Source organism: Ranitomeya variabilis, chromosome 1 (assembly GCF_051348905.1).
Source record: "Ranitomeya variabilis isolate aRanVar5 chromosome 1, aRanVar5.hap1, whole genome shotgun sequence".
Classification (NCBI taxonomy): Eukaryota; Metazoa; Chordata; class Amphibia; order Anura; family Dendrobatidae; genus Ranitomeya; species Ranitomeya variabilis.
In genome coordinates, this window is record NC_135232.1 from 364,299,347 (window position 1) to 364,315,221 (window position 15,875).

Genomic DNA, 15,875 nt, shown 5'->3' on the forward strand with positions numbered 1-15,875 from the left:
TTCTTCATTACAAAAGTATAGGATATAGCACAGACAAATCCTATTTCTTCAGAAACATCAGTTACATTTCTGAGAAAATATTAATTCTCAGGCAATTCCAGTAACTGGAACACCTGATTTATTGTTTTAGCCTCCCTTATATTCCCGGCAGGCAAAATATTGTATTCAATAATAAGAAACGCATTCAAACAAGATTTTCAAGTTATGCATGTTTCTTATTGACTTACTTTAATGTAAGGCTACTGAGTAGGTGTGACTAATTACAATGTGTTTTCAGACTTTATCTAAACTCATTTTTCCATTTCCTCTTTGAGTTGAGGACTTTTAATTTTTTTAAATTTATTTTAATCAGTATTATGCTGAGAAGACACAAAGCAGAGGAACAATTACAGGGAGTATAAAGGTAGAAGTCGCACCCATGCCATAGGGCCTGGGTTGCCCAAAAAGCTTCTTGGTCACATAAGACAGCAGTATTCTAGAATGGCACATGGTAGATAAGGAGGCCTGTTACAGATATCGCAGTGGGGCTCAGTAGTTATGTCTCAAACGTGTGCTCTGCAAACTTTAGCCATAATGCTTTTCCATCCCCACTGGAGAAACCTAAATTAAAAAAACTAACAAAACTAGCAAAGATGAAGGAATCTGTACACAACTGTGCCCTTTGATGACATTATCATACTTAATGTGTGACATGATCATGTTATGTTTGGACATCACACGTTTATGCACTAATGTTTTAATATTGCACAAAGTGTCTATTTCCCATATACATAAACGCTAATCCTGTCCTGCAAATTTTGCCAAGTGTACCTTAGTCATAATGGATGTTGAGCTTTTCTTTAAAATTATTTTTGAAAGAAGTCATGGGAGGGACATATGAAACTAAACTTGGCGGAATTTTCTTTTGGGCAGTACCGAAATGCCAAATGTTAGATAAAGAACATATATTTGACATTACCATACAGAAATGTATAGGACAATTAATACCTTTATATTGTCAGTCCATTCTCCATTACAAAAAAAATCAGCATTTCTAATGATATGCAAACGAGGCTGAAGAAATATCTGTAGATCTGTCACTTCAGCTCTACTCCCAGTAGATTAATGCCTCCTCAACTGTCACAGCATAGAGTCAGTCAGTCAATCCAGGAGAGGCAGTGCTGGACGAGGTAAAGAGCTGGACTCATGGAGGCTTCAGATCTACCACAGGCTTTCTGGCACATTTGCATATAAATTCTTACATTGACTTGTCAGTAGCGGAGGAATGGACTTGCCATGTAAAGGTACTGTTGATCTTGTTCGAGCTACATGCTCATATACATAGTTTTGGGGGGGTGAAATCCTACTGACATGTTCCCTTTTATTCACTGGACAATGTGTCTCTGAGTTGCTTTCTCTTCTAATATTGACAGGTACTACAAATGAAAATTAGTATAATAATATTGATACAAAAGTATGGGATGAAGGAATTAAACAAAAAACTACTTATTGAATCCATAGGATATTACATGGCGGTATTATTTTCTCTCTGAATGGCACTGAATTGTATTAAAATTTAGATGGGTTCTCCAGTCAAAACAAGTTATTGCAAGATATGCACTAACTTATTAGTCAGTGAGCATCTTGTAAAGTGTCCGAGAAAGGTAGCTGCGACCGAGCTGCTGTCCGGTTGCGCTCTGGCACTTTACAGACAAGAAGTGTCCCAGTTCCAGTGTGCTGTAGGGTGCGGGGTGGAGCGCCCCCACACCGCCGCAGGGCCGAGGGGATACCCGGAGCCGGGCCTCTAGTTCTCAGTCTCGGGGTTGTCACGGTGGCTAGACCCGGTCCGTGGCCCTGTCCGACAGTGGGGGACGTCCGGTGTAATAGGTGGTAGTAATGATAGCGGTGGAGCGGTGCAGTTGTGGGGTGTAAGTCGCGGTAAATAACGAGGACACCAGGTTGCAGTCTCTTTACCTCTTTACTGGAGATCTCTGAGTCCTCAGTCCGGAACACGGTTCACCAGGCTACGCAAGTCCGGCCGGTCCAATGGCACCTCCAGAGTTCTCCTCTCAGGTGGAAATCTGTGCCTTCCTTCTAGCGCTATGTGTTGTAGTCCTTCCCTGCTGTGCTTACGGAAAGTAACCCCACAACGGTTGTGTCTGTTTCTTAAGTTCCCTCACAACTCGATTTGATGTTCCTCTGCAATCCACCCCTTCCCTGTATTCAGGTTGGAATGGCACCCGTTTGTCAGGTAGGCCTGGAGTTCTTCCGGGACCCTAGAGTCGCCCCTCTCCCGCAATTGCCCCCCAAGACTTCATAGGTGATATGTGGTAGACAGCCCGCCTGAGACCGACTGTCCTGCCGCTGTTTGGAGTATGGCTTGAAGCTGTATTCTAATCCACTCCCTCGGCGTTCCGGCCACCGGTATTGCGCCTCAGCAGGGTGCTGCCTCTTTCAGCACAACCCCTGCTGGTATTCTCCTTCTGCTTGATCTCGTTTCTCACTCAGCACAATCTGTCTCGCTTCTAGTCCTTTCCTTGAGTCCCGCCGCTTCCAGGAGCCTGCGCGGACCCGTTACGTTCTTTCAATGCCAAGCCTCTGCCAGGATCCCACCCCTGGCAGAGACCCTACAGTCTCTCCCTTCACAACACCCCCTGCCACAGGGTGTTGCTCCGTTCAATCCCGTCAGCGTTCTCTTCTAACTTCCTGCCTGACCCCCAGTTTACCCACTATGGTGGGGAGTGGCCTAATGAATAGCACCCTTAGCTCCCCCCGGAGGCCCAGCTGTGAAACATATTGGTGTCTGTGATACCTGATTGGAGGAACTCCTTCGGTGCCATCGAACGTACCATGGCTCCCCTTAGCGGCGAAGCCACAGTACTGCAACGACCAGAACTCTGGGGCGCTGCACTCCCCCCTGGTTAAACACAGTACTCCGGGACTGGGAAGAAAAACAACAATACAGATTAGTAAACAGACATACAATTTTGTTGAGTGCAAAACAATAAGTATACTTGAACAGGCTTCCCTTTATGGGAGGTGAGGACACTTTTAACGTTACAAACATGGTCAACATTATAAATTACAGGCTATGCATAAGTCCTGTTACCCAACCGGGTATTCTACTTAGTGCAAATTCTGGAACAATAAATTAACATTGCCTTAGGAAACATACACTCTTAGTTTACCAAAGGCCTTCCTATAATCACATTACAGGGTAAGGTAACTTCACATTCTCCTACTTTGAACCTGCAGGACCGCCTGTCCCTATGGCACCAGACCTACTGCCTCTCCTTTCTTTTACAGGACCGCCCTGTTCATCCAGGGCCTACTGCCTTTCTCTACTATACATGGTATAGACATAACATTCCTTTCGTTTAAAGAACTCTGAGCCAGCTCTACTCGGCTCCTTTAAGGACTCACTCTCTAACCCCTACGGGTTCACTCTCTGTCCTTAGTAACAAAGTAACTTTCAATGGGGACGCGGGGTTTACCTTCTATCCTCACCTTCATTATTACTTTGCTTACTTTCAACTATGCAGACCTCTATCTCTACCCCTACGGGCTCTCTGCATCTTTTCTTTCTGCAAAACATTATTTAGACATTTCAACAAATTCAACACATATAACTTAGCATGTAAAACAGTTACATTTCTTTTCAAGGCATCATTATGGCATTACTGTTCTGCAACAGTATCTCTCTCAAGTTCAGTTTCTCACATCCCCTTTAAGAGGGGACCAAGTCTTTCTAAGGTAGCTCGTCTTCTCAGCCTACCGGCCCATGCAAAGGTTCCGGCATGGTATCTTCGCAAAGTGTCTTTAACTAGAACCGGTAGGAAAGGTATCTTCACAAAGTGTCTTTGGCTCAAACAAATAGGGCAAATATCTTCGCAAAGTGTCTTTGGCTAAAACCAGTAGGGTGCACCTTTAAGAAGGTGCAAACTATTTACAAGGGAAGTTCGAATCATGCACAGTCCATGATTTCTGCAGTTTGTATAACTTTTGTGCAACAACTTCAGAAAAGGAAAACAAACAAAGAGGATCCCGGGTCAACAGAGGGATCCATTAACCCTGGGCGGGTTTAGCAGCAACTTAAAGGAATAAAAGACAAACAGTAACTATTTACATTTTCATGGTATCGAGGTTTATTCTTTTTCAGGCGGCTCGGGCTCCTGAACCCCGGCCACTGTAGCACGGACACCAGCGGCAAGCTCCGCAGGGACCACCTGGTCGCCTGCTGTCTGAATTTGAAGCCTAACTCTGTCGGCAAGTTCAGGAGCTGCTACAAAGCGTACAGTAGAAACAGTAACAAGGTCTGGCAGCCCTGGATTGACCACAGTTGGGGCCACAGGTGCCATTCTCTCAGGCTCATATCGCTGAACTTTCCGGGCACGCCATCTTGTGTGTTCCAGTGACGGGTATACGTCACCTGATCCCCCTCCCGGAGTGGTTCACCTTCTCGATCACAGCAGGGAGTCTCCACATCATAGCCGGCAACGAAGATGCCAGTAGGTAGTCCCGACTCCCAAATGGAACCCCACCCCTTCTTTGGGTGGAATGCCGCCACCGTCCCTCGCCTGACAGCATCCGTCCCATCATAGATCATTTTTTTGCTCTGCAGTTCCCGTCTTTCAACTTCGGTGCGCTGTCCCCAATGCTGGAGCACGCATTGTTTATATTGGTCCCAGGTAAGTATCGCAATAGTGAGACCTTCCATTGGAATCCCATCCTGCTCGACCCAGGGAACATCCCATCGGAACATCACCCCTCCTGGGTCCATTTCTATGGGCTCTCCCCACCTGGTTGGCAATGGTGGTAACAACTTCCCCAACGCGCCGGGGGTGAGAACCGCCCGGTCGATTGTAAACGCGGGGTTACTGTTGTGGGGAGGATCGGTCGGGAGAGCAGAACCGTCCAGGGGAGTAGGGGCGCCGCCCATACCTGCGCCTGATGTGGTTCCATCGGTGTCGCTCTGGTCCGTTAACGAGGACGCTGGAGTCTGCTGCAGCCCGAACCGGGGCTCCTCCAATGGGATGCTCGGATTCGACTCCGCTGGCTGTGGTTCCTCCTCCTCTAACTTCGAGGTCGGGATTGGTGGACGTAACTCCGCTGTCGGATCCGCAGGCCTCCGGTCCATCTCCGGTGAAGAAAGGCAGGCCTGAACCGCTTCTTCCTCGCTCAGGCACTCGCCGTTCATCATTGCTGCCTGATAGTCGGTGGCAGTGCATGCACCTAGCTCCGCCATTTCTCCGAGGTCGGGCTTCTCCGTCACCCGCTTCCCGCCGTTGCATATCAAGGGGTGTTTCTCTTCTGCTTTGGGGCAGGTCATTCCTCTGCAGCCAGAAATGCAGGGGGCGGTAGCCATTTCTCGCGCCACACTGGGAGTCTCCGCCCATAACACGCCCTCCTTCCCCTTGGGTGCAGCAATGGCGGCGCCCTTTGGCGGGAACTTTTGGCGGCTAATGGCGCAGCACAGTCTTACAATAAAGTACAGTCCAAGTACAGTAAATCACAGTCTCTAGGCACACATGACCTGATTCTTCAGGCTTAAGTAGATCCTGTTCGTGACGCCAAGTTTGGAGCGCCCCCACACCGCCGCAGGGCCGAGGGGATACCCGGAGCCGGGCCTCTAGTTCTCAGTCTCGGGGTTGTCACGGTGGCTAGACCCGGTCCATGGCCCTGTCCGACAGTGGGGGACGTCCGGTGTAATAGGTGGTAGTAATGATAGCGGTGGAGCGGTGCAGTTGTGGGGTGTAAGTCGCGGTAAATAACGAGGACACCAGGTTGCAGTCTCTTTACCTCTTTACTGGAGATCTCTGAGTCCTCAGTCCGGAACACGGTTCACCAGGCTACGCAAGTCCGGCCGGTCCAATGGCACCTCCAGAGTTCTCCTCTCAGGTGGAAATCTGTGCCTTCCTTCTAGCGCTATGTGTTGTAGTCCTTCCCTGCTGTGCTTACGGAAAGTAACCCCACAACGGTTGTGTCTGTTTCTTAAGTTCCCTCACAACTCGATTTGATGTTCCTCTGCAATCCACCCCTTCCCTGTATTCAGGTTGGAATGGCACCCGTTTGTCAGGTAGGCCTGAAGTTCTTCCTGACCCTAGAGTCGCCCCTCTCCCGCAATTGCCCCCCAAGACTTCATAGGTGATATGTGGTAGACAGCCCGCCTGAGACCGACTGTCCTGCCGCTGTTTGGAGTATGGCTTGAAGCTGTATTCTAATCCACTCCCTCGGCGTTCCGGCCACCGGTATTGCGCCTCAGCAGGGTGCTGCCTCTTTCAGCACAACCCCTGCTGGTATTCTCCTTCTGCTTGATCTCGTTTCTCACTCAGCACAATCTGTCTCGCTTCTAGTCCTTTCCTTGAGTCCCGCCGCTTCCAGGAGCCTGCGCGGACCCGTTACGTTCTTTCAATGCCAAGCCTCTGCCAGGATCCCACCCCTGGCAGAGACCCTACAGTCTCTCCCTTCACAACACCCCCTGCCACAGGGTGTTGCTCCGTTCAATCCCGTCAGCGTTCTCTTCTAACTTCCTGCCTGACCCCCAGTTTACCCACTATGGTGGGGAGTGGCCTAATGAATAGCACCCTTAGCTCCCCCCGGAGGCCCAGCTGTGAAACATATTGGTGTCTGTGATACCTGATTGGAGGAACTCCTTCGGTGCCATCGAACGTACCATGGCTCCCCTTAGCGGCGAAGCCACAGTACTGCAACGACCAGAACTCTGGGGCGCTGCACGGGGGGCATCACATGCACATGTAGGCCGCAGGCATCCACTGGCTCCAGTCTTCCATCCTCAAGAGTCGTCGCGTACAATGCATGGGACACCAAGGTCTTTGAAAAAGACAAACTTTTCCTAAACAGTCCAAGTTCATCAGGGGGGCACAAGTGGGAAAGGGCACAGCAATTCGCACTTCCTTCCTCCTCAGTAAACTCCTCTTCAGTTCTGCAGCCCATTTATTCTTGATTACCCCCAAACTCGCTGTCTTCATCAACCTCAATGATTCATTGTCCACTCCGGCAGTGCATCTGGGTCCTGGCCCAAGCCCTAGGCCCCAGACACTGTTGGAAAGTCCATCAGGAATCTCCATTTGGCCTTCCACTGCCTCAAATGTTTATCCCATGCTGCCCCTAGCGATCCACCCCACCTTAATTTGAACTCCACTATACACTTCACTAACTGACACTAAACTCCCTCCAACCAGTAAGTGCCCCCATTTTAACTGACACTAGTGCCCACCCACTGAGTTAAATTTATCTTTAACCATGTCTTATCTTGTATGCTAAACCTATTATCCCTATTCTATATCATATGCTGTGCTAAGCTTATCATTATGTGATACTCACATTGTGCATTAACATCTTATATACTGTACATCGACATATTACATTAGACGCATGTTACTTTTACATATAAAACCGCATGACGATATTCACATAGCATGTCTTTGGTCTTCATGACTAAGAGTAGGGTTAGACAGTCCACATTCCTACAGTCTGACTGCCTGGAACTGCACAGATGAACAGAATGGGGAACTTTTAACCCCTCTTAGAATTGAGTGTCTATGTGCATTCTAGACCATTGCTCTATTTATTCTCTAAGGGGCTGCCAAGCTGTGCTCTCAGCTTTTTCTGGAAGCCCTATAGAGAAAAAATAGAGGGACTGCCTGATAAATTCTAATGGGGATAAAAGTTCCTTGTTCTGCCAATCTGTATGTGTCCCAGAGGTCGGACTTCACGATCATTAAGTTATCGCCTCTCCGGCGGACAGGTGATAATTCGTTTTCACTAGCATTTGAAAAATTGATGTATTAATGGTTTTAGAGAACACAATTTTCAAAGGTCAGTACTATACACGTCATACCAATATCAGTAGGATTTTAAAGAAGGTCATTTAAATGTAGTGGTGACCAGTAACTAAACTGTATTCATTTACTTTGTTTCAGACTTTCCTGGAATACTCAAATACTGGCTCAAAGTTTGTGTTTGGAGAAAAGTATGTTGACCACTTTTTCGCTTTTAAGGTGAGCCCTAAAAAGTTCATAAATTGTGTCTAAATAATTGAGGAGCATACTCTGTACCAATAAATGTTGGCTGTCATCTCAGCTAGGTTGAAAAACAAACTTAGGCTAGTTTCACATTTGCGTTTAAATGCGCTGCGTTAAATCTGCATCCACAAGTGGTGGAAAAAATGCATATAAACGCGTAGAAACGCGTCGTTTTTAGACGCATGCGATAACGCATGCTGTAAAAACGCCGCGTTTGTACGCGTTTATATGCGTTTATATGCGTTTTTTCCTGCGTATGAGTTTTAGGTGCGCATGATGAGAAATTTCACAAGAGAAAAATCAAGATAACCAGACACCGCCAATGGGACTACAGAGGGCGTGTATTATGGGATTTCTTTATATAGACCCCTGAACAGCTGTAATCTTCAGATTTTGCTCCTGTATCCTGTGTCATGATGGATCTTCGCATGGAGAGCTTTTATTTCAACCTGGATTTATGCATCAAGCTGTTTCTTGCCTGTGCTTTTGCTTGGGAGCAAGACAGAAATCGCGAAAGATGGAGAAGGAGACAACATAGGCGTTTTTGGAGACACCCCATTATCGAACTGCGTGAGAGCCGTGGAGCCTATCACACGCTGTATGGCGAGCTTAATGCCAACCCGGAGAAATTCCATGAATATACAAGGATGTCGCAAGACTCTTCCGGGATTTGCTTGCTTGTGTCCAAGGAGCCATAAGGAGACAGGACACCCAGCTCCGTAGAGCGATTCCACCAGAGGAACGTCTGCTGGTTACATTAAGGTACGTTCCAAATCTAAACCAATGACAGTCCAAATTTTGTGTTTTCTGACATGTATTTTTTGGGTATTTTCCTTTCTTTCTTTAGCGTAACCATACCATAAATAGAATAGTTTGTAATTTTTGGGGGGTTTCTTTTTCTTACAGATTTCTGGCAACCAGAGAGAGTTTATCATCCCTCCACTTCCAATACCGGCTTGGAATATCCACCCTGTCCGGAATAGTTGTGGACACCTGTCGGGCTTTGTGGAATGTACTCCGGGATGAGTTTATACCCCTACCCACTGTCGACATGTGGCTTGAAATTGCGGAAAAATTCTGGTGTGTGATTTCCCCAACTGTTTAGGAGTGGTGGATGGAAAGCACATCTGCATTATCAAACCTGCCAGAACAGGATCGGAGTATTTAAACTATAAAAAATATTTTTTTGTTGTGCTCATGGCAATAGCTGATGTGAACTGTCGCTTCATCGCTGTGGACATTGGAGCATTTGGCCGTGGCAACGATTCCCAGACTTTCAAGAACTCGGATATGGGCCACCGTGTGTATGGCAAAAATTTCAATTTTCCCCCGCCACAACCTCTCCCCAACACTCAAGGTCCACCGATGCCATTTGTTATGGTTGGGGATGAGGCCTTTCAGATGTGTGAAAACCTACTGAAGCCCTATTCCAGTCGGGACTTGAACCACACTAGAAGGATCTTTAACTACATAATGACCAGGGCCCGAAGAACAGTAGAGTGTTCCTTTGGCATTCTGGTCTCTAAATGGCGCATTCTTGCATCAGCCATAAATCTAAAAGTGGAAACAGTCGACGAGGTGCTCAAAGCCTGTGTGGTTCTCCACAATTATATAATGGCTAAGGAGCAACCCAACTTTGAACTGGATGAACCAGTTGCACACCCACTGCCCGATTTCCAGCATCACCCGCTGCCGTCTTTCCACCCGACCTTGAGTCCGCTGCTCCTGCCCAGTCTGTGCCGCAGTTGAAGAAAAAAATGAAAAATTCAAATTGTCACATGTGTAGATGTGACAGTGAATACTTACCAATCTGACGAGGCAAGTACTCACCACACTGACATGCTCGACTTCCGACGACCCAGGACGAAACTCCTCATCAGAAGAAGAAGAAGAAGACATTCTGATGCATGTAGAAAGAAAGAAATGGCAGAAATTAGGACATGTAGAGACAGAAAATAGAAAATAAAGGCATTGGCTAGGATATACTCACATTGTTCAGTGTCTTGTTTTCCACCAAGATGTAGCCTGTGTCTCATCTGCTTCAGTGTCTGCTGAGTAGTGACCTGCAAATGTCCACTCCCTCCCTTTATCACCTTGTATGTGGGGGGTGGCTTATCAGTGTCTAGACATGTTTTTCTCTTTTGAAACGCATGCGTTCAAGAACGCAAGCAAACGCATGTGCTTGTGAACGCATGCATTCATATAGACAGCAATGCGTTTTTTGCCGCAATCCTTGCGCAATCGACCACATGCGTTTCCAGGCGGCAAATTGACACCTCTAAAAATTACTACATGTTGCATTTCTGCGCCAAGCCGCAAACGACGAAACGATGCATGCGTCGTCAAAAGCGGCAAAACGCGAACAATCAAAAACGCATGCGTCCCTAATGTTAAATATAGGAATACACAACGCATGCGGAAGAAACGCTGCTGACACAACCGCAAATGTGAAACCAGCCTTACACTGCACCAAAAGGAAGAACAGAAGGACAGCGACAGCATACATTTATTGCATACCCTTCCCCTAGATTAGAAAACAAGATAGCTTCAAGCATTATAATGAACCAACCGACCTTTACGTCTTTTATAGCTTTCATTATTCTATGTTCTATATGTCATACCACTAATGACGCTGACACTACCATCAATGCTCTCAAATATAGGATTACTGAGTCTATTCGGGCATCTAAACCCTTTTAGCATCTGTCAAGGATTTTACTAACCCTAAGGCCATGTGCACACGTTCAGTATTTGATCAGTATTTTACATCAGTATTTATAAGCCAAAACAAGGAGAGGAACACTCAGAGGAAAAGTAAAAGAGAAACACGTCACCACTTCTGTATTTATCACCCACTCCTGGTTTTGGCTTACAAATACTGATGTAAAATACTGACCAAATACTGAACGTGTGAATGTGGCCTTAATCCCAGGTTCAGGGCAAGGGAGTGGTACATTCATAGAAGTGCTACGTCAGAGATTCTAGGTGAAAGAAATTGTCATGTGAAACTTTTCTCTTGTATCACGCAGGTCCTACCAATTGTGATATTCTTTAGCACCGTCATGTCAATGCTTTACTACCTCGGTTTCATGCAGTGGTTAATTAAAAAGGTAAATATTATTTTTTTTTTGCTTTTTCTCTTTTTACCGATGTTTCCATTTACATGTTATAGATATAATGTAAATATACAGTATAGCTGTGTAAAGCGTGCAAGAGAGGTAGTCATGACTGAGCTGCTACCTGGTTACGTTCTGGTACTTTAAAGACAAACGGTGTCCCAGTCTCAGTGTGCTGTCGTGTGTGGGGAACACCACACTCACTTGTAGGCCGCTGGCCTACAAAGTCTCCAGGCCTCCACACTCACAAGCCGCCGCACACAATTCAGGGAACACCAAGTTCATTGCAACAAGCAAATGTTTAATAGTTAGTTCTGGTTCATCAAGTGGTAACACATGGGATAAGGCACAGCACTTAATATTCCTTACTTTCTCAGCACAACACATCTTCAGTCCTATCATTCGTTCGTCCTTGAGCATCTCTTCTCACACTGGCTCTGTTAGCCCCATGGGACCTCCCTTCAAATTCGGCAGTGTACCCGGGATCCATTACCTTCCATCTTGGCGGGTCCCTGTCAATGTTCCCTTGTACGCCAAAGGATACGATGTGCCCAGCAGCCCCTATGTCAGTCCCTGGGCTCCGGAAGTGACAGGAGAGTACCCTCGGGATTCTAGTATGGCATCCCACTGCCTCAAATGGTAGACACATGCTGACCCTAGCACCGCACTGGACTTGAATTTGGACTTGTCATTGCTCTTCTCTATCTCTTTCACCATCAAGAATTAACCACCTTTCATTAACATTAGTTTTGACCCACTGGGCTAGTTCTATCAATAACTATGTCCTATCCTATAGACTAAACCTTTTGGCCTGATCTTATGTCCTATACCATTGCTAACCCACTTACTATATAACAGTACTTTTCTTATCCCTAATCTGATCCTATGCCTACCCTACACTATGCACTACTCACATTATACATTAACATTTTACATTACTTACATGCTGTACATTACCATAACACATTTTATAAAATGCACATCATCATTCACATTACATCTAAATCCACATAACGCAATACATATAACGTGATTGTTGTCTTCAGGGGTAAGAACGCAGCAGAACAGTAACTGTAACATTATTACAGCTGAATAAATAGTTCCAATTAGAGTTGAGACGAGGATAAAGTAATATTTTCGGAAATTTGTGGTTTCATGCAGATTTGAACACTTTAAGATTCGACTTATGATTCGCCTCCAAAAAATTAAAAAAACAACTTGCCTGGCACTAATTCCAAGCTGCCGAAGGTTTGGTTAAGCAAGCTAATGATGTTTTGCATTGCCGTTCGAGCTTAGACATAATGCCCTGCAGATCAGAGTCCGACACATAGATCTTAATAGCTCATTTACATATAATGAAAATGTGGATTTCTGTGGAATAAAACATCAGAATGCAGATATCAAGTTATCATTTTATTCAGTTTCCTATAACCTACATGCACATATAGCCGGCTTAGGAGTGTTGATCCTACCGACAAATTCCCTTTAAATGGTTAAACTACAGTGATCAGAGTGTGCTTTGGCCGATGTAGTTACAGACAGATGCCAGCTCTTAGACACAGTGATGCCTGTCTGGTATATCATAGGTTATTAAGGGGTTCATTTCCAAATAAGTATTTGTTTAAATATTATTTTGACGTTGTAGCTAACATCTTATATGGTGTAATAACAATAAAAAAGTTAATTGTCATATATACAGCTCTGGCAAAAATTAAGAGACCACCACATCAAAACCCTGTGATGGGCAGTCAAATCTCCAGACCTGAACCCCATTGAAAACCTCTGGAATGTAATCAAGAGGATGATGGATATCACAAGCCATCAAACAAAGAAGAACTGCTTAAATTTTTGTGTCAGAAGCAGTGTGAAAGACTGGTGGAAAGCATGCCAAGACGCGTGACAGCTGTGATTAAAAATCATGGTTATTCCACAAAATATTGATTTCTGAACTCTTCCTGAGTCAAAACATTAGTATTGTTGTTTCTAAATGATTGTGAACTTGTTTTCAATTTTAAAAATTTTTTTGACCATTTCTCCTTTTCAGAAAAAAAATGCAAAATGTATTGCTTGGAAATTCGGAGACATGTTGTCAGTAGTTTAGAGAATAATTTAACAATTTACATTTTACTCAAAAATATACATATGAAGAGAAAAATCAGACAAACTGAACATTTTTCAGTGGTCTCTTAATTTTTGCCAGAGCTGTATATGTTACAAGGAACCTGTCATATCTAGTGATGAGCGAACATGCTCAGATAAGGTGTTATCTGAAAATGTTTGGGTGCTAACCGAGTGTCTTCAACATGCTCAAAAAATATTTCTCAAGTGACCGCGGCTGCATGTCTTGTAGCTGTTTGACAGCCGCAATGCAGAGTTTGCCTAACAAACATGCAATCCCTGCATGTGTTGCGGCTAATAGCCACAAGACATTCAGCCACTGGGACTCAAACGTATTTTTCCAGCATGCTCGGATAACAACAAAGCATGCTTGCATAACACCTTCTCTCATCACTAGTTATGTCCCAAAATGCTATTAACCTGCAGATATGAGGCCACAGCACTGAAAACCTGGCTATCAGGAGGAAATTAACTTTATGCCTCCAGGAAGCTCCTCTTCATAGAGGTGTAGCCAACTTAGTACATTGCCTCATCACTGACTGACAGTCGGCTCTACAGTGCATCAGTGCAGAGGCAACTGTCAGTCAGTGACAGGATGTGGTTACAGCTGCCATTTACTATGTACTGAGCGGTGAATGAATCTGTGCCTATTAGTGATGAGCGAGTATACTCGTTGCTTGGGTTTTCCCGAGCACGCTCAGGTGGTCTCCGAGTATTTGTGACTGCTCGATGATTTAGTTTTCATTGCCTCAGCTGCATGATTTACAGCTGATAGACAGCTTGACTACATGTGGGGATTCCCTAGCAACTGGCAATCCCCACATGTACTCAGGCTGGCTAGCAGCCGTATATCATGCAGCTGAGGCAATGAAAACTAAATCTCCGAGCAGTTACAAATACTCGAAGACCACCAGAGCGTGCTCAGGAAAACCCGAGCAACGAGTACACTAGCTCAGCACTAGTGCCTATGACTGAAAGCCAAAAACTGACAGGAGGAGTAAGCCAATTTCATCCCATTAGCTGAGCTTGCAGTGGTGCAGACACATGGCTTTTAAACACTATTAACCTCCAGATTAGCCCTATATATGCTGGTTAATAGTGCTTTTTGACATGACAGTTTCCCTTTAAACTGTGGAAAAAAGAAACTAATATTTACTATGTACTTTTTTAATAGGTTGGATGGTTAATGCAAATTACTATGGCAACAACTCCTACTGAATCATTGGTTGCTGCTGGGAACATTTTTGTTGGCCAGGTATGGCTCTCATACTCATATTTCAATAGTTCAATTAATATACACAGTATATATATATATATATATCTATATACTGTTGGGATAATTCTTATTATTGTATATATTGCATCAACTACTGTTTAACACTGTTTAATAGTGCATTAGTTTCTGTTTCCAGCGGTAGTGTTCTATTGCCATTAAAACACATTCAAAAAAACAGGAAGTTCTTGTTCACTGTATGTGTGTAGCTGGAGCACATTTTACTTTCCTTTCACTTTGCAAGCTGACAGACAAGATACTAAGATCGTAAGCTATAAGAAATACCAGTTGTAAGCTGTGTTATATTTGTTCCTGAATAAACATATATTCACTGTTGAACGGCTGGATAGTACAGAGATTAATCCAATGCTCTAGGCCCAGAGACCTAGCGATTCAGAGAACAGCCCAAAAGAGAGAGAACAGTGTAATAAGAAGATGGCCATCAGAAGCAACTCTGTGAAGTTCACAGTGCCAAATCTGTCTAACCAAAACTACCAATCCTGGAAATTTAAGGTAAAGATGCTGCTGAAAAGAGAAAGTACGTGGATATACACCCATGAGTCTAGACCTGACCCAATACCAGAAGAATGGGTAGAGAAGGATCAAAAAGCAAAACGCACTTTCTCCATCAGTATAGATGATGCTCAGGTTGTGAATTTATGTAAATGTGTAACTGCAAACGAAATGTGGGAACAGCTGCAGAAAGTGCATGAAAGGATACATCTCAGCAATAAGCTCTATTTACTGAGTGAACTATATCAGTCTAATTTAAATAAGGGCCAGGATATCCAGGGTTACATAAGAAATACTCTAGAAATTGTTTAGCACCTGTGAGGCACTGGGAAAGATCTAAAGGATTTCCATGTTGCTGCACTACTACTAAGCTATCTACTAGAAAGCTATGACACATGCGTAACTGCACTAGATGCACCCAGATTATAAGCTTATATTGGAGTATGTCAGAGGAAAGCATGTAGATGAATATAAGCGAAAGACAGAAAGTGTAAGCAACAGTGCTTTATCCAAAGCAGAATCCGCTTTAAAAACCCAAGATCTACCAAAAATAAAAGTCATTTGAAGGAAACATATGTGTGTTTTTTCTTTCTTTGCAAGAAATCAGGGCACTTAAAGACTGACTGCAGAGTCTAGAAAACTATAATGAATCAGCTAAAAAGAAATATAATCGTCAAAGGGTTACAAGTAGTGTTGAGCATTCCGATACCGAGATCCGATACTTTTGTGATATCGGGAATCGGTATCGGGATCGATATTAATGTGTAAAATAAAGAATAAAAATAAAAAATATTGATATACTCACCTCTCCGACGCAGCCTGGACCTTACC

The 15,875-nt window shown here is 44.6% G+C and overlaps 1 protein-coding gene across 1 annotated transcript in view; it reads left to right on the forward strand.

The window, feature by feature from the left end:
• The window catches only part of SLC28A3 (solute carrier family 28 member 3), a 138,871-nt gene that overhangs the window by 96,056 nt on the left and 26,940 nt on the right, over nucleotides 1-15,875 (forward strand). Inside the window, exons 8-10 of the mRNA XM_077248953.1 lie at nucleotides 7,923-8,000; nucleotides 11,054-11,134; nucleotides 14,433-14,513. Coding sequence (XP_077105068.1) covers nucleotides 7,923-8,000; nucleotides 11,054-11,134; nucleotides 14,433-14,513 — 240 coding nt within the window. The remainder of the gene's footprint in view (nucleotides 1-7,922; nucleotides 8,001-11,053; nucleotides 11,135-14,432; nucleotides 14,514-15,875) is intronic.